The following is a 19,230-nucleotide window of genomic DNA, read 5'->3' as shown; positions in this document are numbered from 1 at the left end:
GTAATAGTTATAACTAGCTTCTAAAATTTCAAGTTGTGCCGATAAAGACATGTAAAACTTTATGCTCCACCAAACACCCGACATGCGAGATTATCAATACGTCAAGACAGTGAGCGGTCGCAAGTGTGACTTTCTTTATTGGCACACCATTCATGCTCTCTCTTCCATATCACAGTGCCACCTATGCATCATTAGTCCTCCACGGTGCCACGAGTCATGACCCAAGCTCAATGTTGGCTCCTTTGTGTCGAACTTTTCTCCTCATCAAAGTCAAAACCCTAGCAGCCTAGCTTTTTCCTCCAATGCAAACAAGCTTCCTCCTCAAGGTAAACTCATCTCCTACTCCTTTTCCTCTTCCTCTAACACTAGCATTCTTGCTCCCCCCTTCCTCCTCTAATAATAAAGCCCCCTTCTCCTTCGGCATCAATGTCGGCACCTACTCTTCTCCCTCTCTCTCTTTGACAATGGCACCCCTTTCTCGTCCTTTGGCACACCTTCGTCTTCCATACCAGCACTGGCAGCATTGCCTTGATTTGAAAGGGACTGAAACCTACATCAACTTGAGATTTCAATCCAAACAATGCTATTATGTTATAACTATTATGTTGTTATAATTTTTTTATTATCTTATATCAGTTTATTAGAGTTATATAATATATTACAGTAATAATTATAATATATAATTGCAGTTATATTATATAGTATTTATAAACTTATAAATAAATCAATTACAAATTTTAAAAAAATTATTTTTCAATATATATATATATATATATAACTCTGTCAATGACGAATACTCTGTCATGGCCAATCCCAAACCTGAATAAAGGAAGATGGTTGCATTTGATTGTCACGTAGCATTAAAATATAAGCAAATATTATATATGAATTTACCAAACTATTGTGTTAATGCTAGGTTAATTGGGCAGAAAGAATGCATTGCAGAATCCGCTACAACACCTTGGCAAAGATGGCTACATCTTCCAAGAACTTAGGTGTAGTGTGATAAGTGTGAAGTATATAGGGTTTTCATTATATTTTCATGCTACATTCGAGCTACTTTTGCATGAATGATTCGTGATATCTTGATTTTATGCTTCGTTTTCATGTTTTATTACTCCAAGACACTGCTTTCGTGTATTTTGGTAGACAGGAGCGAAGGTTGGAGCGAAACAGAGAGCAACGGTGATCAAGGGTAGAAGCCCTGCTCTGCCACGAGCGACCGTGCCACTCTCCACGGCCCGTGCCAGACTCTGCATCCTTGCCACGATCCGCCCGTGCCCAGCAGCATGGGTCGTGCCACATTCAGCTACCTCACCACGGGCGGTTGTGCCCAATGGCACGAGTCGTGCCACGTTCGGTCGCCTCGCCATGGGCGCCCGTGCCCAGTGGCACGAGCCATAGCCTACAAGATATGCTCCTCAACACCCGACACGGGCGCTTGTGCCCAGCGACATGGTCTGTGTCAGGCAACCGTCTTCATCGCCTATATAAAGGGACTCGCTCGATTGGATTAGGGGTCTTGGACGAGAGGGCTTCGTCCTCCTCTTTAGAAGAGGTTTCCCCCTCTAAGGGAAACCCTAAAGCACTCATTTTTATCACTCCGGCGATCTGTCCACCTTCGACGCAAGGGAACGAAAGACATCGAAAATCTTCTCCCTGAGCATTTCTCTATCTCTAATCTCTATTTTAATATATATGAATGTTTTTATTTGTGTTTTTGATTTGTAATTTCCTTGCAATGGAATAGTTTTCTTGATTCTAGTATGTAGGGAGTAGCCCTTTTGATATGTGAACATCTTTTCGTTTAATCTATATATTTGCATGTTTCTTGTTTAATGAAATGTGTTTATAGTCGGGATCTACCTTATTAACATGATCTCAATGCCAAAAAGCACAAGATTCGTATCCCATGAGGGTTTGGAAATGAACCGAAAGGAGAATCCAACCCTTCGATCCGTAGAAAATCGAGACGCTGAGAGTTGGATACAAAAGTGCAACCCGGTATGATGCAAGGAACCCTAGGCCGTCATAGAGCTTAATGGATCAAACCTAATTCGTTGTCACGTAGTAGGAAACGTGGTTAATTAAAGGTCGAGGGATCTTGTGACAAGTCCCCCTAGATTTCGATCACTAGTTATGATTCTTCCGACAATGATTAGGGTTGCTACGCAGTTGTAGAAGCAAAATTTCACATCGGATGTCATAGGATGGTCTATCTACATAAATACCCATTGAAGATAGGAAACCAAACATAGATTAGGTGTTTACGATCAATTGGGTGAAATCTCTTGATATCTCTGCTTTCTGATCTAGATCTCTCTGTCTTCCTTCTACGATCTCTCTGCCTTCTGATTTATATCACTTTATCTTCCTTCTGTGATCTCTCTACCTTCTGATCTAGATCACTCACTAATTCCTGCTTTAATCACATTGCCTTCTCTCCATGATCATCTCTGTATTCTCATTGGGATCTTACTATCTTCTCTCTATGATCTCACCTCTAATTTCTCTACCTTCTTGCTGTGATCTTCTCTGCATCTCTCTCTCTCTCTCTCTCTCTCTCAACTCTAACTTCCTTCCCTGTCCTAGTGACACACAAATCCTTGATTGTCTAAATAACCTATTTTGCAATTTTGACTAGTACTTGATTCAAAATCCTCGTGGGATCAATATCTTTTATTACTTGACATCTCCGTACACGGCCACACATCATAGTGTTAAATATGTAAGAATTCTCACATCCTAAGTTGGATAAGAACAAACATTATAAAAATATTAGTTGTATTAGTTTTGAAACACGGAACGTTGAAATGTTCATTGGCAAAACAATGAAAGTACAATAATTATGATAAGAATTAATATTTTGTGTTTACAAGAGACAAAATAGATAGAGGAGAAAGTAAAGATGATAGAGAACTTGGATTTAAGTTATGGTACACTGGAAAGTGAGACAAGAAATGGGGTAGATATGGTTGCAGGAAGTTCGTCAAATGACTTACAAGTAGCTAGGAAGAGAGCTCAAGATAGTGATAACAAAAAAACTATTAGGATTTGGGTAGGCCTAGATTAAATAGTATAAAAAATTCTGACAAACGAGATCATTTTAAAAGGAAATCTAAATGGGCATGTAGGAGTAAAAAAAAGCAATATGTTAGAGTGTATAGGGGATATGATTTTAGAACAAGAAATGAAGAAGGAAAAGTCATATTGAATTTCATGATAGAATCTATAATAATAGCTAATGTGTTTTACAATAAGAGAGAAAATCAATCAACTAAGTTCAAAAGTAGAAATAATAAATTGGAAATTGACTTTCTTATTAACAAGTAGAGGAATAAAAGATTATAAAGTTTGTAAGGTCATCTCTAGAGAAAATTTAAGCATTCAACATAGGTTAGTAGTGTTGGATATGTGCCTCAAGCATAGTACAGTAGAAAGAAAATGTACATGTACATGGGTCATAGGATTAAGTGATGGAATTTAAAAAATGGAAAACAAAGTATCTGAGAGAGTAGGAGCAGAAATATTAGGAGAAATACACAATGACTCGAATACAAGTACAATGTCAAACTTGAAAACAGTGGCCAAGAGCATACTAAGTGAGACAAGCAAGACATTACCAGATAAAGAATCTTAGTAGTGGAATGAGACCATACAAGAGAAATTGAAAAATAAAATAAAATGAATAGCCTATAACTTAGTGTAAACTTGTAAAAATGAAGAAAGCTAAAAATAACATGTAATAGCTAAGAAAGAGGTAGAAAAAGTAATGAGTGAAGCCAAGAATGAAGTTTTCCGACGTTTGTACCAATAGCTTGATACAATAGAAGGTGAAAGGAGCATCTATAGAATAGCTAAAGCGAGAAAGCATAAAATAAGAGATCTTACCCAAATGAGAAGCACTAATGATGAATTCAATAGTATACTAGTGAAGGATGAGGAAATAAAGAAGCAATGAAAAAATACTTTACTTCTCTAGACACTTTTATGACTCTATTGGAATATGTCCAATTGCTTTGTCATTTTTATTAAAAATGAAAAAATGCATGATTAGTGGAGGGAAGTATTTTAATTCCCTATATAAAAACAAAGAAGACATGCAAAATTATATGAATTGTAAGGGCATTAAGCTAATGAGTCATATCATGAAACTTTTAAAAATAATAGAAAAAAATTAATGAGACCAAGGTGAAAATCAATTTAGATTTATGTCTAAAAGGTTGAAGCTATTCATTTTCCTATACAATTAATTAAATAATATCGAGAAAAGAAGCAAGATTTACACATGTTATTTATTGACCTACAAAAAGCTTATGGCAGAGTCTTGATAAATATTATATGGAGAATTATAGAGTGGGCACACAAGCAAAAGATGAGAGTCGCAAAGACAAGGATATTAAAGTGAATGTAGGGACATACGAGGATGAACAAAATAAGAAATGAGGTCATTAGAAAGAAATTCAAGATTGCACTTATTGATAGAAAACTTTAAAAGATTCATTTAAGATGGTATGAATATGTACTTAGATAACCAATAAATATCTCAAATAGTCGATGTGAAACCCTGGCAAATTGCAGATTAATCGAGGAAGAGAGACCAAAGAAGGCTTGATTAGTAACAATGAACCAGAAATAAAAATTTATTTAAATATAAATGAGGATATAGTAATAGATGAAGCCCAATAGTGTAGAAGGATTCATACATATAACGAACTCCACTTAGTTAAATAAAGGCTTAGCTGTTGTTGTATATTTATTATATAATATGAATAAACAATTATACATATAAGAAAATTAAATATCTATATAGTTACTTTATTTATAAGAGTTTATTAAAATATTTTTTTAAAAAAATCAAATTTATCATTATTTTAGTCTTTTATTTGATTATCATTTATTGCATCAAAAGGTGATAACCCTCACCGGGGCCCCTCCAGAACTGCCCCATGCGATCATCGAGCCTCAATCAGTTATTTTGCTCGTTGAAATGTTGTTTTAACCAGGCTATCACTCAAATAAGCAAAATCAGAATGATATAAAGTCACTATTATAGAAGCTAGCATCTAGTTTTTACATGGCCGAATGATCAGATAATGTATTGTAGAAGCTAGTTGCTAGCTTCCATCAAGCTTCTATAATTGTAGAAGCTAGTTGCTAGCCTCTACACTGCCGAATGATCAAATAATGTATTATAGAAGCTAGTTGCTAGCTTTTATACGTTGTAAAAGCTAGTTGCGAGCTTCAACGCGACCGAATGATCAGATAATGTATTGTAAAAGCTAGATGTTAGCTTCTACAATTGTAAAAGCCAGTTGCTAGCTTCTACATGGTCGAATGATCAGATAATGTAAGTGTATTTTGGACAGGTCACTTTAAAAAGGGTGCAGAGGGGCGCTCATTCGTCCGATGGGCGCCCATTTGATTTTTTCCCAAGTATATTCTTTAACCTTTTCTAGATGTCCAAGCATAGTTTATGGTTTTAAGCTCGCCAACAATGTTTTACATTTGGTTTCAAGTATATCGCACCTACTATCCATATCTTCCATGATGGGGTTTAGCATGTCATTCCAAAAGTTCACAAGTAATGCCATATTAAAATTTATGGCATTGTTAAGTTAAGGGTACAAATAAAGGACTATTATGATATTTTTTTATTCAAGGACAAATTAAAATATGAAGGTATAACAAGAAAATAAAGTCTAAACAAACCTTTTTAATCTTTTGTGATGAGAAAAAAATTATGGTTTTGTGAGAACAGTTGAGTAAACATAGAAAAATGATAACCAATTAAAATAAAATAGAAGCAATTTTCAAATGAGAAACAAATTGCAAGGATAACATTAGCTTGTCCTAATGTTGAACTTTAATAGGTAAACGTCCCAATAATATGGAATAACGTTTTCCTCAAATGACCAAGGTCTAAAATTCGAGTCGTGTTGAAATTACGCTTTTAGATTGAAACAATATAATTTTAGTAGCGTAGCACGTCACACCTCAGTACTTTTTCCTTTTTTAAATATGTAAACTAAAATAATTGTTTATAAAAATGAAAAAAAAAAAAATATTTTTGAAAATTTTAAATTATTTTTAAAAAATTAAATTAATTCAAAGAGTTTAAGAATAATTTTATAAATTATTCATCATTTCCTTAAGTTATTTAGAGATTTAAAGTTATTTTTTAATATACTTGAAAGTTTTTATTTTAAAAAAATAATTATTGAAAATTTTAAAACTATAGTTTGAGAATTATATATCGCTTTTTCAATATCTTAAATTTACAAGTAAGTTTTGGCCAAAATTAAAAAATTAAGATAAATTTATAAATTACCTGTTATTCAAAAAAATTAATCATAATCTTATACTAATTTTTGAGATTTTAAAATTATTTTTTAAAATCTAAAAATTAATTTAAATTTACATATTCAAATAAATTTGAATAATGAGAATTATCATCTAATTCTTTAATCTATTCTATTTTTGTTGTTCATAATTACATCATATAATAATAATAATAATAATAATAATAATGGCAGCCTAGTGCACGAATCTCTCGCCAATACGGAGTCCCGGATATGCAATCTTATTCTACTTTCCAAGAAGTTGTTTCTGAGCTCAAACTCGTGGCATACAAGTCACACTAAAGCAACTTTACTATTACGCTAAGGCTCCCCTTCTTCATCATCAATAATAATAATGACAAAAATAAATTTTTATATCACTAACATATTAATTATATCAATTTAATTAATTAATATATTAATTATAGTTACAACAATTATAATAAATATAACATTAATATTGATAATATAACTGTTAGAGTGTGTTTGGTTAGGGGTTATCGTTAATAACTTTAGTTATCGACCCAAGGTTATATTGTTTAAGTCTGTTTGGTTTAGATAATGAACGATTCTCAAGTAATCGAGGCAATCGTCGCCCCTGCTTCCGGTGCACTCTCTTCTTTCCACCCTAGACATCCCTTCGCTCATGGATTGCACCGCCCTACCTCTTCGCAGTCGTGCATTTCATCATTCTCACCATCTGGAAGTTATCCGGTCAAAAGCAGATTCAGAACGGCCCGGAGGAGTGGACCACAAAGGAGATGACGAAGCAACCCGGGAGACGATGAAGGTCAACAACCGTGGTGACTCCTCTTTGTCATCGTTGACAACCGAATCAATGGACGCCCCCACGAATGTGTCGAAGATAGGGGTGGAAGAGATCGAGGACAAGCTAATGGAGGTCGAGTTGGAAGAAGAAACGGATGAGTCATCACCCCGACGACCCAGGACGAGCTGAGCCGGTGATTGGAGGACTTCATCAAGAACCAAGAACATATCCAACTCCCAACAGTCGGTCGCTAGCGGTTTGACCTCGTATTATACTAATTCGCCTCACAAAATCCAAACTTTTGGTGAGCAGTGCACGATCCCTAGTAGACGACGGACGAAGAACGACACAGTGAAGAAGGAACCGACAAGGGAGGGGGCAGTGGCCGAGAACGCAGAGGCGACGGCTGATTTATGATGCGCAGCCGGGGATTGTGAGAGAGCAACAGCAGCAACGAGCGAAATGGGGTGAAGGTGAAAACAACAATACAGTGAACTAATAATTAAACTTTAGTTAATTAACTCCTAATTTAATAGAATAATTTAAATAGGCTTTCTCAAACCCTAATTATATTATCACATTAATATAATTGAACCAAGGGTAATATAGTAAATGTTAAATTAGGTTATAGCATTACCTAGGATTAAACCAAACAACATTAGGTTATCATTTATTCCCCCTTGGTTTTGTGATTAGCTATGCATGATAACTTGAACCAAACGGACCCTTATAGTTATTATGCTAGTATTATATAAGACTATTATAATCATTATAATAATAAAACGTCATAAAAACAATTATAATTATATATACTAGCGATCGTACACATGCATTGCGTGAGCTAGGCTCCTTATATCAGGTAGGGCAATGCAGAGAGAGATTTAAGGGAAAAAGAATTGTTTTATAGAAAATAGTTTTAATTTTTAAGTATTGCCCCTACTTTTATTTTTTTAGTATGGCAAGACTCTAATAATTTTATAATTTTATACACCTCTAGGGTTACTTACAAAAAGTTAAAGGTGGGCAACTACCCCACCAAAGCTATACGTAGCTTCACTCCTGGTTGCGTATGTAATATCATACATGAATGCGTGCGGATAACAGAGTCTCATTCATAAAAAAAATAATTTAATTCTTATATCAAATATTAAACTGATAAGAACAAATAGTATGCTTAATCTTAGCTAAAAGACCGCCCATAAATTGGATAAGGAGACCCATACAATAATGCAATGCTAGGATGACGCTCGAGAATCCCAACAGCAAGCTACTGCAATGGACTCCCCCTTATAAAAAATTAATTTAATACTATACTTGATCTTAGTCAAAAAACCGAGAAAAGTATGTTTTCTAAGATCGCTAGCCCAAGGTATTTATAGAAATTTCTCTGTTCGCAGTGTTACCAATTCTAAGATGTGGGACTAAAGAAAATTCTAGATTTCTAATTGATTAATGAGAAAAATTCTCAATAATACGCTGTAGTTGAGTTTCGAACTATAGATCCCTGATTGATTAATGAGAAAAATTCCCAATAATATGCCGTAGCTAAGTCTCGAACTTTAGATCACTGATTGATTAATTAGAAAATTTTCTAATAAAACATTATAGCTGAATCTCGAACTCTAGATACCTAATTGATATGTTTGTGGAAATTACTAATAAACCTTGAAATTATTTTCGGTGTGAAAAGAAAAAAAAAGGACATTGACGTAATTACATTTTAGGCTTCACCAAAGTTAATTAGTAAAGAGGGCGGATTCTTAATAATATATATATATATATATATATATATAATTTTGATATGTTGTAGACCTCACCCCCTAGTTGAGAGTGTGCATAGTTCACAGCGTAACTTAGCTATGTATATATATAGAGAGAGAGCCTTGATTCTTACTCTTCCTCTTCCCCACTTTTCTTTCTCTTCTCCGTACATGTGATCTTACAACCAATATTGTAAATGGTGGTAGGCGGTGGCAGACAACCTAACCGCCTAGGCGGTGCCTACGCAGTGCCTAGGCGGTTTAATCTTTTTACTATTTTTTATACATAATATTATAAATAATCATTATTCTTTATAATATTTACTTTTAATCAAATATATTAATTAAAATTAAATATTTAATCTAAATATTTAAAATAAAAAAAATATAATTATATATATATATATATATTAAGTAATGTAATTAAACCCTAACTTACAACTTATATATATATATATATATATATATTAAATTAATGAGATAATTTTATTAGACTTTAATTAAATCTATTTAAATTATCCAAATCATAGTTAAAAGTTGATTAAAATTATTAACCTAAAGTAATGTAATTAAACCCTAACTTACAACTTACCCATGTACCCTGTTTCAGTTGGACGATAGGTTTGACGCATCGTCGGGACCACGCGACAAGTTCAGACGCATTGTCGGGCCCTAGCGATCTGTCTGGGCTTGTCATCGAGTTCGGGAGATGCGTGTGGGTGTTGGGTCAATGCCTTCGGCTCAGGCGATGCGTGTGGCGTCAGGGCAATGCCTTCGGCTCGGGCTATGCGTCCGAGCTTGCACAACACATTTGAATGCATCACCAAGCTAGGGCAACGCATCTGAGCTCCCGTGATGTCTCCGACCTCGCGTCGAGCCCAAGAGATGCGTCCGGATGCATCGTGGTGGTGAAACGATAGTAGCGGCGACTCCTGGCACGACAGTGGCGGAAGGTGAGTTACCACATAAAGCACCGCCTCAGCCTAAGGCGGTGTAGTTGATGCCCGCCTCCCGCCTAAGCGGCCGCCTCGAACACCATTTAAAACACTGCTTACTACTATCATTGACTATACACAACCAAATTCAAAGGTGGCCACAGCCAAGCACCACAATCAATTTTGACCCCTCCCACAAGTCAGCTTTTGATTTATCATTATAGACCAAATTCCATAACCACAATCTCCTTAACCTCAAGAATCCTTTCAAGTATAATCTTATCAACGTCCTAAACCATGCAAACACAATTATACCTCAATCATATTCCATTGTATCTCTAAGCCATGATCTAAGATTTCACTTTGGGTTGCAACAACTTTTGCTCTCTCTCATCAGAATTACCACCACCAATTAGTTGCTATTCTCAATGACTACCTCAAGATGATCTGCCATAGATAATCTTAGTGTCATTTTTATAACAAAAAAGTCAACCCTCACCGCAAGCTCACACTGAGCATGTTAGATCACCCCCATCACAAGTACACACTTAGAATGCTTGATTAAAAAGAAGAAAAAGAAAAAAAACTATCTGCTAATATCATCACCAAAACCAGCACGGGTCCAAGCAAGGCTCGTATTTGTAGGATCGAAAAGAATTTAAATATCTCCACAATGGTATGATATTGTCCACAAGCCTAAGCCCTTATGGTTTTGCTCTTGGGCTCTACCCAAAAGGCCTCATGCCAATGGAGATATCTTTTCTCTTATAAACTCATGATCTTTCCCATGTGTTTGCAATGTGGAATTATGTTTGCAACCTTGCAATCCCAACAATATCCATCTTTACAAATCAATATCCTGAGATATCTACAATTTGAGGGATTAAGAGGATAATATCTGAGAATATTTTATTCATTTGAAAATCAGATCAACTAAACAACTTCAATCCAAAGTATTGCATTGACATAGTCTATCAGTAAATGTACTTTTTCTCTGCAAATTTTAATAAATTTTATTCAAATTCGTATCCCGACTATGATATCTTAAATTTTAGAAGGGATTAAGGATAAAGAAAATTTGCAAATTAGACCAACTCATCAATCATAATCTAAAGGGTACTACGGATAGACTCCCAAACTCTCCAATCATACCCTCTTTATTATCATTATGGAGTGTAGTTGATTACTTAAGGCTCCTATAATAAGTTGGATGTTGCTAAATTATCTATGCTCCAGCTTGGAGTTAGTTATATATGGTCTTAAATTAATAATTTAGTCTTACTGATGTTGTATGTAATTGAATATGCAAGAATATTCAAAGTGATGAAGGAATGTATATGCATGGTCCACTTCCAAAATCTTTATACATGGCCAATTTCATATTCATATTTAGCATCCAAGAGAAGTATACACAGAGAACTGCAAACAAACCAAATCACTTACTTTGTCTAGGCGATTCATCCATGCAAGGCAATAATCCCAATAAAAATGTTGAAACAGTTAGGAAGTCGATTGCCTAGATAACAGAGTAAAAAACAAATAAGTTGTCACAATAAATATCAACTATAATATAAAGAAATAGTTTAACTCATCCTCCTGATTTATAGATTAACAGTTAACTTGTGAGGTTAAATCGTTAATAAAAACCAATAAACACACCATCCATTTCAATCATCATATTGTTTGCATAAATCTGTACCGTGGTGTGATGAAAACACAACGAATCAAACTTACAAGTGGTGAAAATTCCCAACCAAAAAACTCTGACGGAAACTAGTTGATAGTATAAAACAAAAAGACATCAAACTAGTAGCAATAGCATCAAAAACATAGAAATTAGATCAGAAATATTTCCAAAAATCCATCATAGTGACATAAATATTCCAAACTAGAGAAAAGTATCAATTTGAACTTAATTTCTTATACTAATTCACTTAATAATAAATCAGCATTCAAACACGTGTTAAAGTGAAAACTATAGGAGTTTGGCTTTATGATTAAAAAGAAATAACTAAATGAAAATTGTAAGATGAGCATCTTTATCGATAACAATGTTGAGCAGTGAGCGAAAAGATACACAACGGGATAGTGTGATCCATTTGAGGAAAATTGCACTTAGAGAAACCACTTAGCATTTATATCATATTTCAATGTCGGAGAATGGATCAATGGATGGAACCATAGTTGTGAAAAGCACGCACCTGGCTACGCCTAGACGCAAGGCGCAACTAGGCACGACATTTGTGCTTAGGCAGTGACCCCGGCGCAGTACTTGAATGGGCCTTTAGAGAGGTTTAGGAGCGATTTTCCTCACTTATTGAAGTTTAAAAAAAAATAAAGTCAACCCATACCTTTAATTACCCTTAAAAGTAATTAGGTTGCATTATCTTGTATGCATGCAACACATTTTTTTTGCGTAACTCTTCCTCTCCGCTAGAAAATGAACATCAACCTCCCTTAGTCCTTGCAAACTTATTTCATTGATTTTCTCTCTACGTGACTCTTCCTCTCTTCTAAAAAATCAACATCAACCTCTCCCCTCCCCTCCCACTTATTTCACTGATTTTCAGCACCATTGTGGCGGTTAAAATTAATTTTTGGAAATCAACACCACAAAGAAAATCGGTGAAATAGTTTGTGAATTTGAATGTTAGTGAATTTTATATTTATATTATTATCTAATAGTTTGTGAAATATTTGAATTTTGTTAGTGAAAGATTTTGACATAAGTTGTCTATATATATTTAAATTGTAAAAATTTGTACCCAAAGTGTTTTACTTCGGTAAGACGTGCACTTCACCTTGTGCCTAGCACTTCAGGCCCCACAGCATCTATGCTCTTTTGGGCGCTTCATGCCTTAAATAAGCATGGATGAAACAGTACAATTTCAATAGCATATCACACCAATATTCAGCACATTTAGAAGTGTGGCTAGAAGAAATTGAAAGGGTTTTCATCTTTAATTATTTTTACTTCTAAAATAAGGTCTTTACTTGTTTACTTCTCAAATAAGATGAGGAATTCAGTTTATAAAAATATAATAAACTTAGTGGCATCTCAACCAATGTCTACTAATGCATTATAATGAAAATTTATCAACTCAATTTTATCATATAATATCAAATATTAGTAATAAGTTAAAAGATGATATCATTATATAATGAGATATCTAATCAAACAATTTTGTATTTTATTTTCACATTTATTTTCACAGCAAGAGTTATACATAAATTTTTTTTTATTTATGATTAAATTTATAAACTAAAATCAACTAAAAATAATTAAATAGATAAATATAATTATATAGTATAGAGTAAAGTTAATTTTTTTAACTATTTAAGAATCAAATACTACAACAACAACCAAGTCTTATCCCACTAGGTGGGATCAGCTATTTAAAAATCAAATATAGATAAAAATATTTAATATTAATTGAACTATAATTTAATTATCGTAGTTTATTAATTGACTATATTTTAATTCATTTAAATTTATCATAAATTAATTTTAACTTTTAACCCACTAGGTGGGGTCGGCTATTTAAAAATCAAATATAGATAAAAATATTTAATATTAATTGAACTATAATTTAATTATCGTAGTTTATTAATGGACTATATTTTAATTCATTTAAATTTATCATAAATTAATTTTAATTTTTAAATGGTTACAAAGAGATAAAATATTAATAGTAAATTTACGTTATTATTAACCTATAAAATTAATTAATACCAAATACAAATTACTTTAGAATATTGATCTTAATTTGCATAACTAACTTTTGGTATAAGTTTATAGTTATTCAATAATAACCTTTTTATAAATTTATAGCTACACTAATAACCAAAAACTTTTAATATTGAATTGAATAAATCATTTATATTAATAAATTATTAAGTTTAAAGATAAGTTAATACACTTACATTTAATACATATTTTCAATTTATCGAGTATAATAAATTTTACAACTTATTAAGTTCATTAATGTAACTAAAAAATTAATTAAATTATCTATAAAATCTAGAACCTATAAACTGATATTTGTATAACTTAGCAAGTTAATATAACTTATAGATTAATTAATTAATGTTATTAAGTTAGCATAGAGTAATTAAATTAATAAGTTGAATAGCCTTTATAACTTAATAAATTACATTATAGCTTAGTAAATAACTAATAGATTAATTACACTATACATACCACTCCCCCTCATGACCTAGGCGTGTTCTTCTTCCACCTTCCATCTTCCCTGTGTGATCCACCTCCTTCAGATGATTGAGACAAATACGCCTATGATGTTTGTTTTCACCCACTCAGTTTTCGCATCCTTCTCTTCTCCATATTTTTATTTTCTTGTTCTCCCTGCTTATATCCTATGTCCAACAATCAGATTCTGTCTTGATTTGTATTGCCCAAAGCAGATGAACCTCCTCTAACATTGGTGGTACTATGGCGGCACAGATGACAAGCAAAAAAAAAAACTTGTGTTGGTATGAAGGTTGGTTTTGGTCAACCAACAAACAAGAAGTTACAATTTTGTCAACTAAAATTGCAAGAAACTTTAATCCATGGCTTTGTATATTTGCATAGCTTTTCATATATTGAAATCAAAATTCAACACATACCAATATTGTCAAAATGCCCCATGGCCACGGTATTGTTAGGAGGATGGCCCTAAAGTTTCAATATTGTCAAAATACACAAACCACACTTTACAAACCCTAGTCAATTTATCACCCATATTATGAAACTCTAGTCACATGGTGTAAATTGACTAGGATTTCAGATCTGTGAACTATTTTGCACTTTGACAATAATTGCATTGGCCATCAACTATGTGAGCAAGGTGAAGTTCACCCAATCTGAAAATTATTATTAGCTGCGGTTTAGGATGTGTCTCATTCCAACAGATACTATGTTTAGTTCAGTTTAAATGTAGACATTAAACTATAATTCAGGCCAAGGTTTGACTCTGCTAAGTGGTGGCACTGGTGCAAAAAGGCATATGTCAAAAAAGCATTTACAGAAATTTAACATTCAACTCCTTTGAAAAGGCTCATAATTGCATGGGCATGGAACACTCAATTCCTTCAGTGGGAACAAAAATTTAACATCATGCACTAACCATATGTCAAAATCAACTAAACAGACACACTTACAGTATGAGAACTGGAGTTTAGATCAGACAGGACTACTCCAGCAGCTTCAGTCAAATTCCCAAGCAAACATGCATGACCTGGGTATTCTTGTGATACATCATTCAGAACAATACTGGAATGATTAGGCAAAAAATCAGCCATTTGATGCATATAATGTCTGCCCAAATGGTTTGCCCAAAAGACCTGACAGAAAAGCTAAATTCAATAAGAACCAGTTAAGAATATGAATTAGAAATCAGTAACAACTAGCACCAGAACATGGGGCCAGTAAGGATATCTATAGATAGAGTTTCATGGATTCTCTTAAAAGTTTGTGTGGAGAACACACGGAGATTTGAAAACACCTAATCAAATTAAAATTAATTCCATCAGAAAACCATGAACCTGAAAAAAGTGGTAGAATTCCCTTATAAGTTTGGAACATAGTGTTGTTAGTTACAGCACCCTCCAAGAAACTTTATAACAAGAAATTACCTCTTTGAAGAAAGGAAGGTGATGCCACAAAAATGGTATTGAAAGTATTTGCAAAGAAAAACTCCATCTTTGATCAACACTTGAACAATAGCATGGTTCCTGACCAACATGGGAAGCAAGACTTATAAGGACATGCTCCAAAGAGGATACGCTGCCACGGAGCAAAGGAGTTTTCACGTCATGCTGCACCATTATGATAAGAAAAAAGTTAGTAGGTGAAAATTAGGTCAAAATATGTCATGTGCAATTATGTTCTTGAACTGTCATGGATCTTTTAGGATCTACTGTAATCCATTAACTATGGACAATAGTATGCATTTTAAGGATCAGTTCACCAATCTATAACCTCAGTATCTACAAACTATGAACTTATCAAAGGGTTCATCCTAGACCTGCATATCTTTTTCAAAATGCTTAAAAGAAATTAGCATTTGAGCAGAAGAAATCCATGGAATAATAATCCATGGATTTCTTCTGGTTCTGGATGTTAAAATCATGGCCGTCAATATCGGCAGTGTCATGGGTATTGAACAGCCCAGAGACATGGAGAATTGGCCATATAGAATTAGCTGCATCAGAATCAGTTAATTAAAAAGAAATTCTAAAGGATGGATAAAAATTACAGCAACAAAATAAGTTAGTTTAATAATAACAAAGAACATTAAAAACTCTACGAATGATGCAACTTATATTCCATTAAATATCAGGATCGTAGAAGTAAAATTTTTCCTTATAATATTATGCATTTGCATTTAACTATTTTAAGTGCTGGATTTAATAATATTTCATGTTCCCATCCAATAATTTAATAGATCTGCCATGTTATCATCAAATCCCTTTGATTGTTGCTTTCTCTTTTAAACTAGTCATCTATTATCTAAAATCTCTTTCCAACACTAAGTAAAATAACAACACAATTTAATCAATAAATAATTACTAACTGTTCAATAATTACATATTATATAACTAGAGGATTAATAATCAAGAACAATTAATGTAAATACAAACAATAAAATAAAATCATAATGTGATTTGATAATGCAATACAATATAAAAACTATCATTATTAGTTAAAAGAATAATATGCACTATGTATGATATGTAATATCAATGATATAATCATAGGCAGCTGCAGCAGTGCACATCCCAGCCGGGATTTGGCTATCATCCCCAGGGTTCCCACCTCAGATTAGCCCACCTGGCTTATGCGGATGATTTGCTACTTTAGCAGAGGAGATGTTGCATCCATTGGGAACTTGACCACATACTTGTAGGATTTTGAGGCGGCTGCTAGACTTTGGGTTACTAGCTTAAAGTCAAGCATCTATCCGGCGGAAGTTAACGACACTATGCGCAAGAGGCTTCTCTCCATCACTGGCTTTCTAGAGGGCACCATGTCTTTTCGATATATGGGGATTCCACAACTGCAATGCATCTTCGGATATCAAATTACAACCCCCCTGTTAGATTCCCTAATCTGTCGGATCAACACTTGGTCACGGAATATGTTGTCTTACGCTGGCAAGGCGGAGCTTATCACATCAGTACTTCAAGGCATCAAGTGCTTCTGGCTATCTATTCTACCTTTACCTCAGGGCATCATCGATCGCATGTACAGTATTTGCAAGCCTTTCATGTGAACGTCCAACCTACCGGATCATGGGCAGATATGTGCAAACCAAAAGATGAAGGCGGATTGAGATTCCGAGACTTGCAAGCCTAAAATTTAGCTCTCCTAGCGAAAGTATTGTGTCACGTACAGGAGGACACACTCTGGATCAAGTGGGTATACCATACTACTTGACTCACATCGACATTATGGCGTGGAAAGCAGCCTGTTCAAATTTCCCACTGATTAAGTAATTGTTGCATATACGGGATCTCATAGTAGCAATTGTCAAATCACCAGAGGCTGATCGACAAGGATTGGCAAATTGGTTTGTGCAAGATGATAGGGTGGCCAGGTCTTACGACTTCTTTAAGCATCCTAATCCTTAGAAGTCGTGGGGTCGGACCGTGTGGAAGACTTACAGCCAGTCATGCACTCATTTTTTTGGATGTTAGCGCAGAGTTGACTTCCCACTAAAGATACTACCTAGAGGATAGACAGTACACTTTTTTGGTCAGGTGGTGGAGACACAGGAGCACCTATTCTTCAAGTGCCCCCTATTGTGGAGTTGTGGTGGAGGATCAAAGATTGGCTTCATATGCGCCAGCAAATGTCCACCTATCAATGGACGATGAGAATCCTCAGGCGACATTTTGCCTAGTCATATATGATCTATTATGTATAAAGGGCCCGACATAAAAGTTTCTTTAGTGAGGGGTGATCTATTATGTATAGAGGGCCCGAAATAAAAGTTTCTTTAGTGAGGGGCAGTTAGATGTTGAGAGGATACACATACAGCTCCATCCATACAGGACTTTAGGTGTCATCTTATACTTTATCAGACATGAGTAACTTCTAAAGCCCCATTTTGTACATTTTGATACATGTCATACAACTTTACTTATCCAAAAAAAAATGATATAATGATAATCATATAATATTAAGATAATTCATACATATGCATAATAATCTGGCATAAAAATATATTATTCTGATTAATCTGATATTCAAAATAGAAAAATTGTATAAATAATATGATTAGCAAGGTTACTCCAATACCAAAAATAGATTGATAAATAAATAAATATTATTACTAATGATGGTACTATAAAAATAATAATAATTAATACGATATTAAGAATAAATAATATTATTATTAATCAGATCAATCTGATATAGTAAATATATCAATATTATTATTAAGAGAGTTATCTTAAATAAAAATATATATAAGTAACTAATCATTGTTATTAATAATATTAATACGATACAAAAACACGCAAAATAATAATAATTAATGCACAGACTAAAAAATAGTTATCCTATTAATGATATCTATTATCATTTTGATATTGTTAAACATGCTGATACTAAAATTAAAAAAAAAAATAAACCAATGAAAGATAGTGTTATATAACTTATTCTGTAACAGTTGAGTATGAATTGTAATATTTTATAACCTATTATATTAAATAATCTAACATTACACCTCTACTCATATTGATTTGGTATTAAAAACAAAAGTAGGTAAATAAATAAATAATAACACGCAAAACTAGGTTTCCATGTAGTAACGCTCCCTACTTGGGACCACAAGTGTTTACTTCCCTGATCAAACTATCGAACCCTCCTTTGCAATCCATGAGGGGATCTCTTCCTCCCTCAGGATTGAACCTCATCCACTGTCTCAGACAGTATTGCAGCAAACCATATATGCAGATTTCCAACTAAAGCACTGATTTGTTTTTGTTAAACAGATGTCCAAGAAACCAGCCACGATCAGATCAGTAATAGTCAATCCTGATCCAACTGGGTTTATCCTCATCTGGAAGGGCCAAATCTACAAACCATTCTGAAGATTAAATTGTGTGAATTTCATTGGGTCAGCTATAGGTAGGAGTAGGAGGTTTGACAGTAATATTATGCACTTATGTTCGATAAAATTTAATAACATAGGCGCAAGAAGCAACGTGTTACAATTCATTCTAAAGCAAAATATACAACTGACGGAAAGAGACAGAAATGATGTAGCTCAAGCCTTTACTTGAAGATCTAGGATTTCCAAGCATTGAACCAACTAATAAGCATTGTGAAAATTAAGTGTTTACTTACATTGCAAAAATTCAACATTTCAATAATGCATTACACATGAAACATCAGGTCATTCAATAATTACAGTCAA

General features: G+C 33.7%; 1 protein-coding gene and 1 pseudogene across 1 annotated transcript in view; both read right to left on the bottom strand.

Annotated features, from left to right (window-relative positions):
- The window catches only part of LOC122048653 (E3 ubiquitin-protein ligase UPL6-like), a 53,689-nt gene that overhangs the window by 11,832 nt on the left and 22,627 nt on the right, over positions 1 to 19,230 (bottom strand). The window contains exons 8-11 of the mRNA XM_042610195.1: positions 15,440 to 15,622; positions 14,966 to 15,148; positions 11,249 to 11,321; positions 495 to 550 (exon numbers count right to left, since the gene is read on the bottom strand). Of these exons, the coding sequence (XP_042466129.1) occupies positions 495 to 550; positions 11,249 to 11,321; positions 14,966 to 15,148; positions 15,440 to 15,622 (495 nt within the window). The remainder of the gene's footprint in view (positions 1 to 494; positions 551 to 11,248; positions 11,322 to 14,965; positions 15,149 to 15,439; positions 15,623 to 19,230) is intronic.
- Positions 8,313 to 8,455, bottom strand: LOC122049744 (annotated as a pseudogene).

Source organism: Zingiber officinale, chromosome 2B (assembly GCF_018446385.1).
Source record: "Zingiber officinale cultivar Zhangliang chromosome 2B, Zo_v1.1, whole genome shotgun sequence".
NCBI lineage: Eukaryota > Viridiplantae > Streptophyta > Magnoliopsida > Zingiberales > Zingiberaceae > Zingiber > Zingiber officinale.
This window is presented reverse-complemented; position numbering and strand designations above follow the sequence as displayed.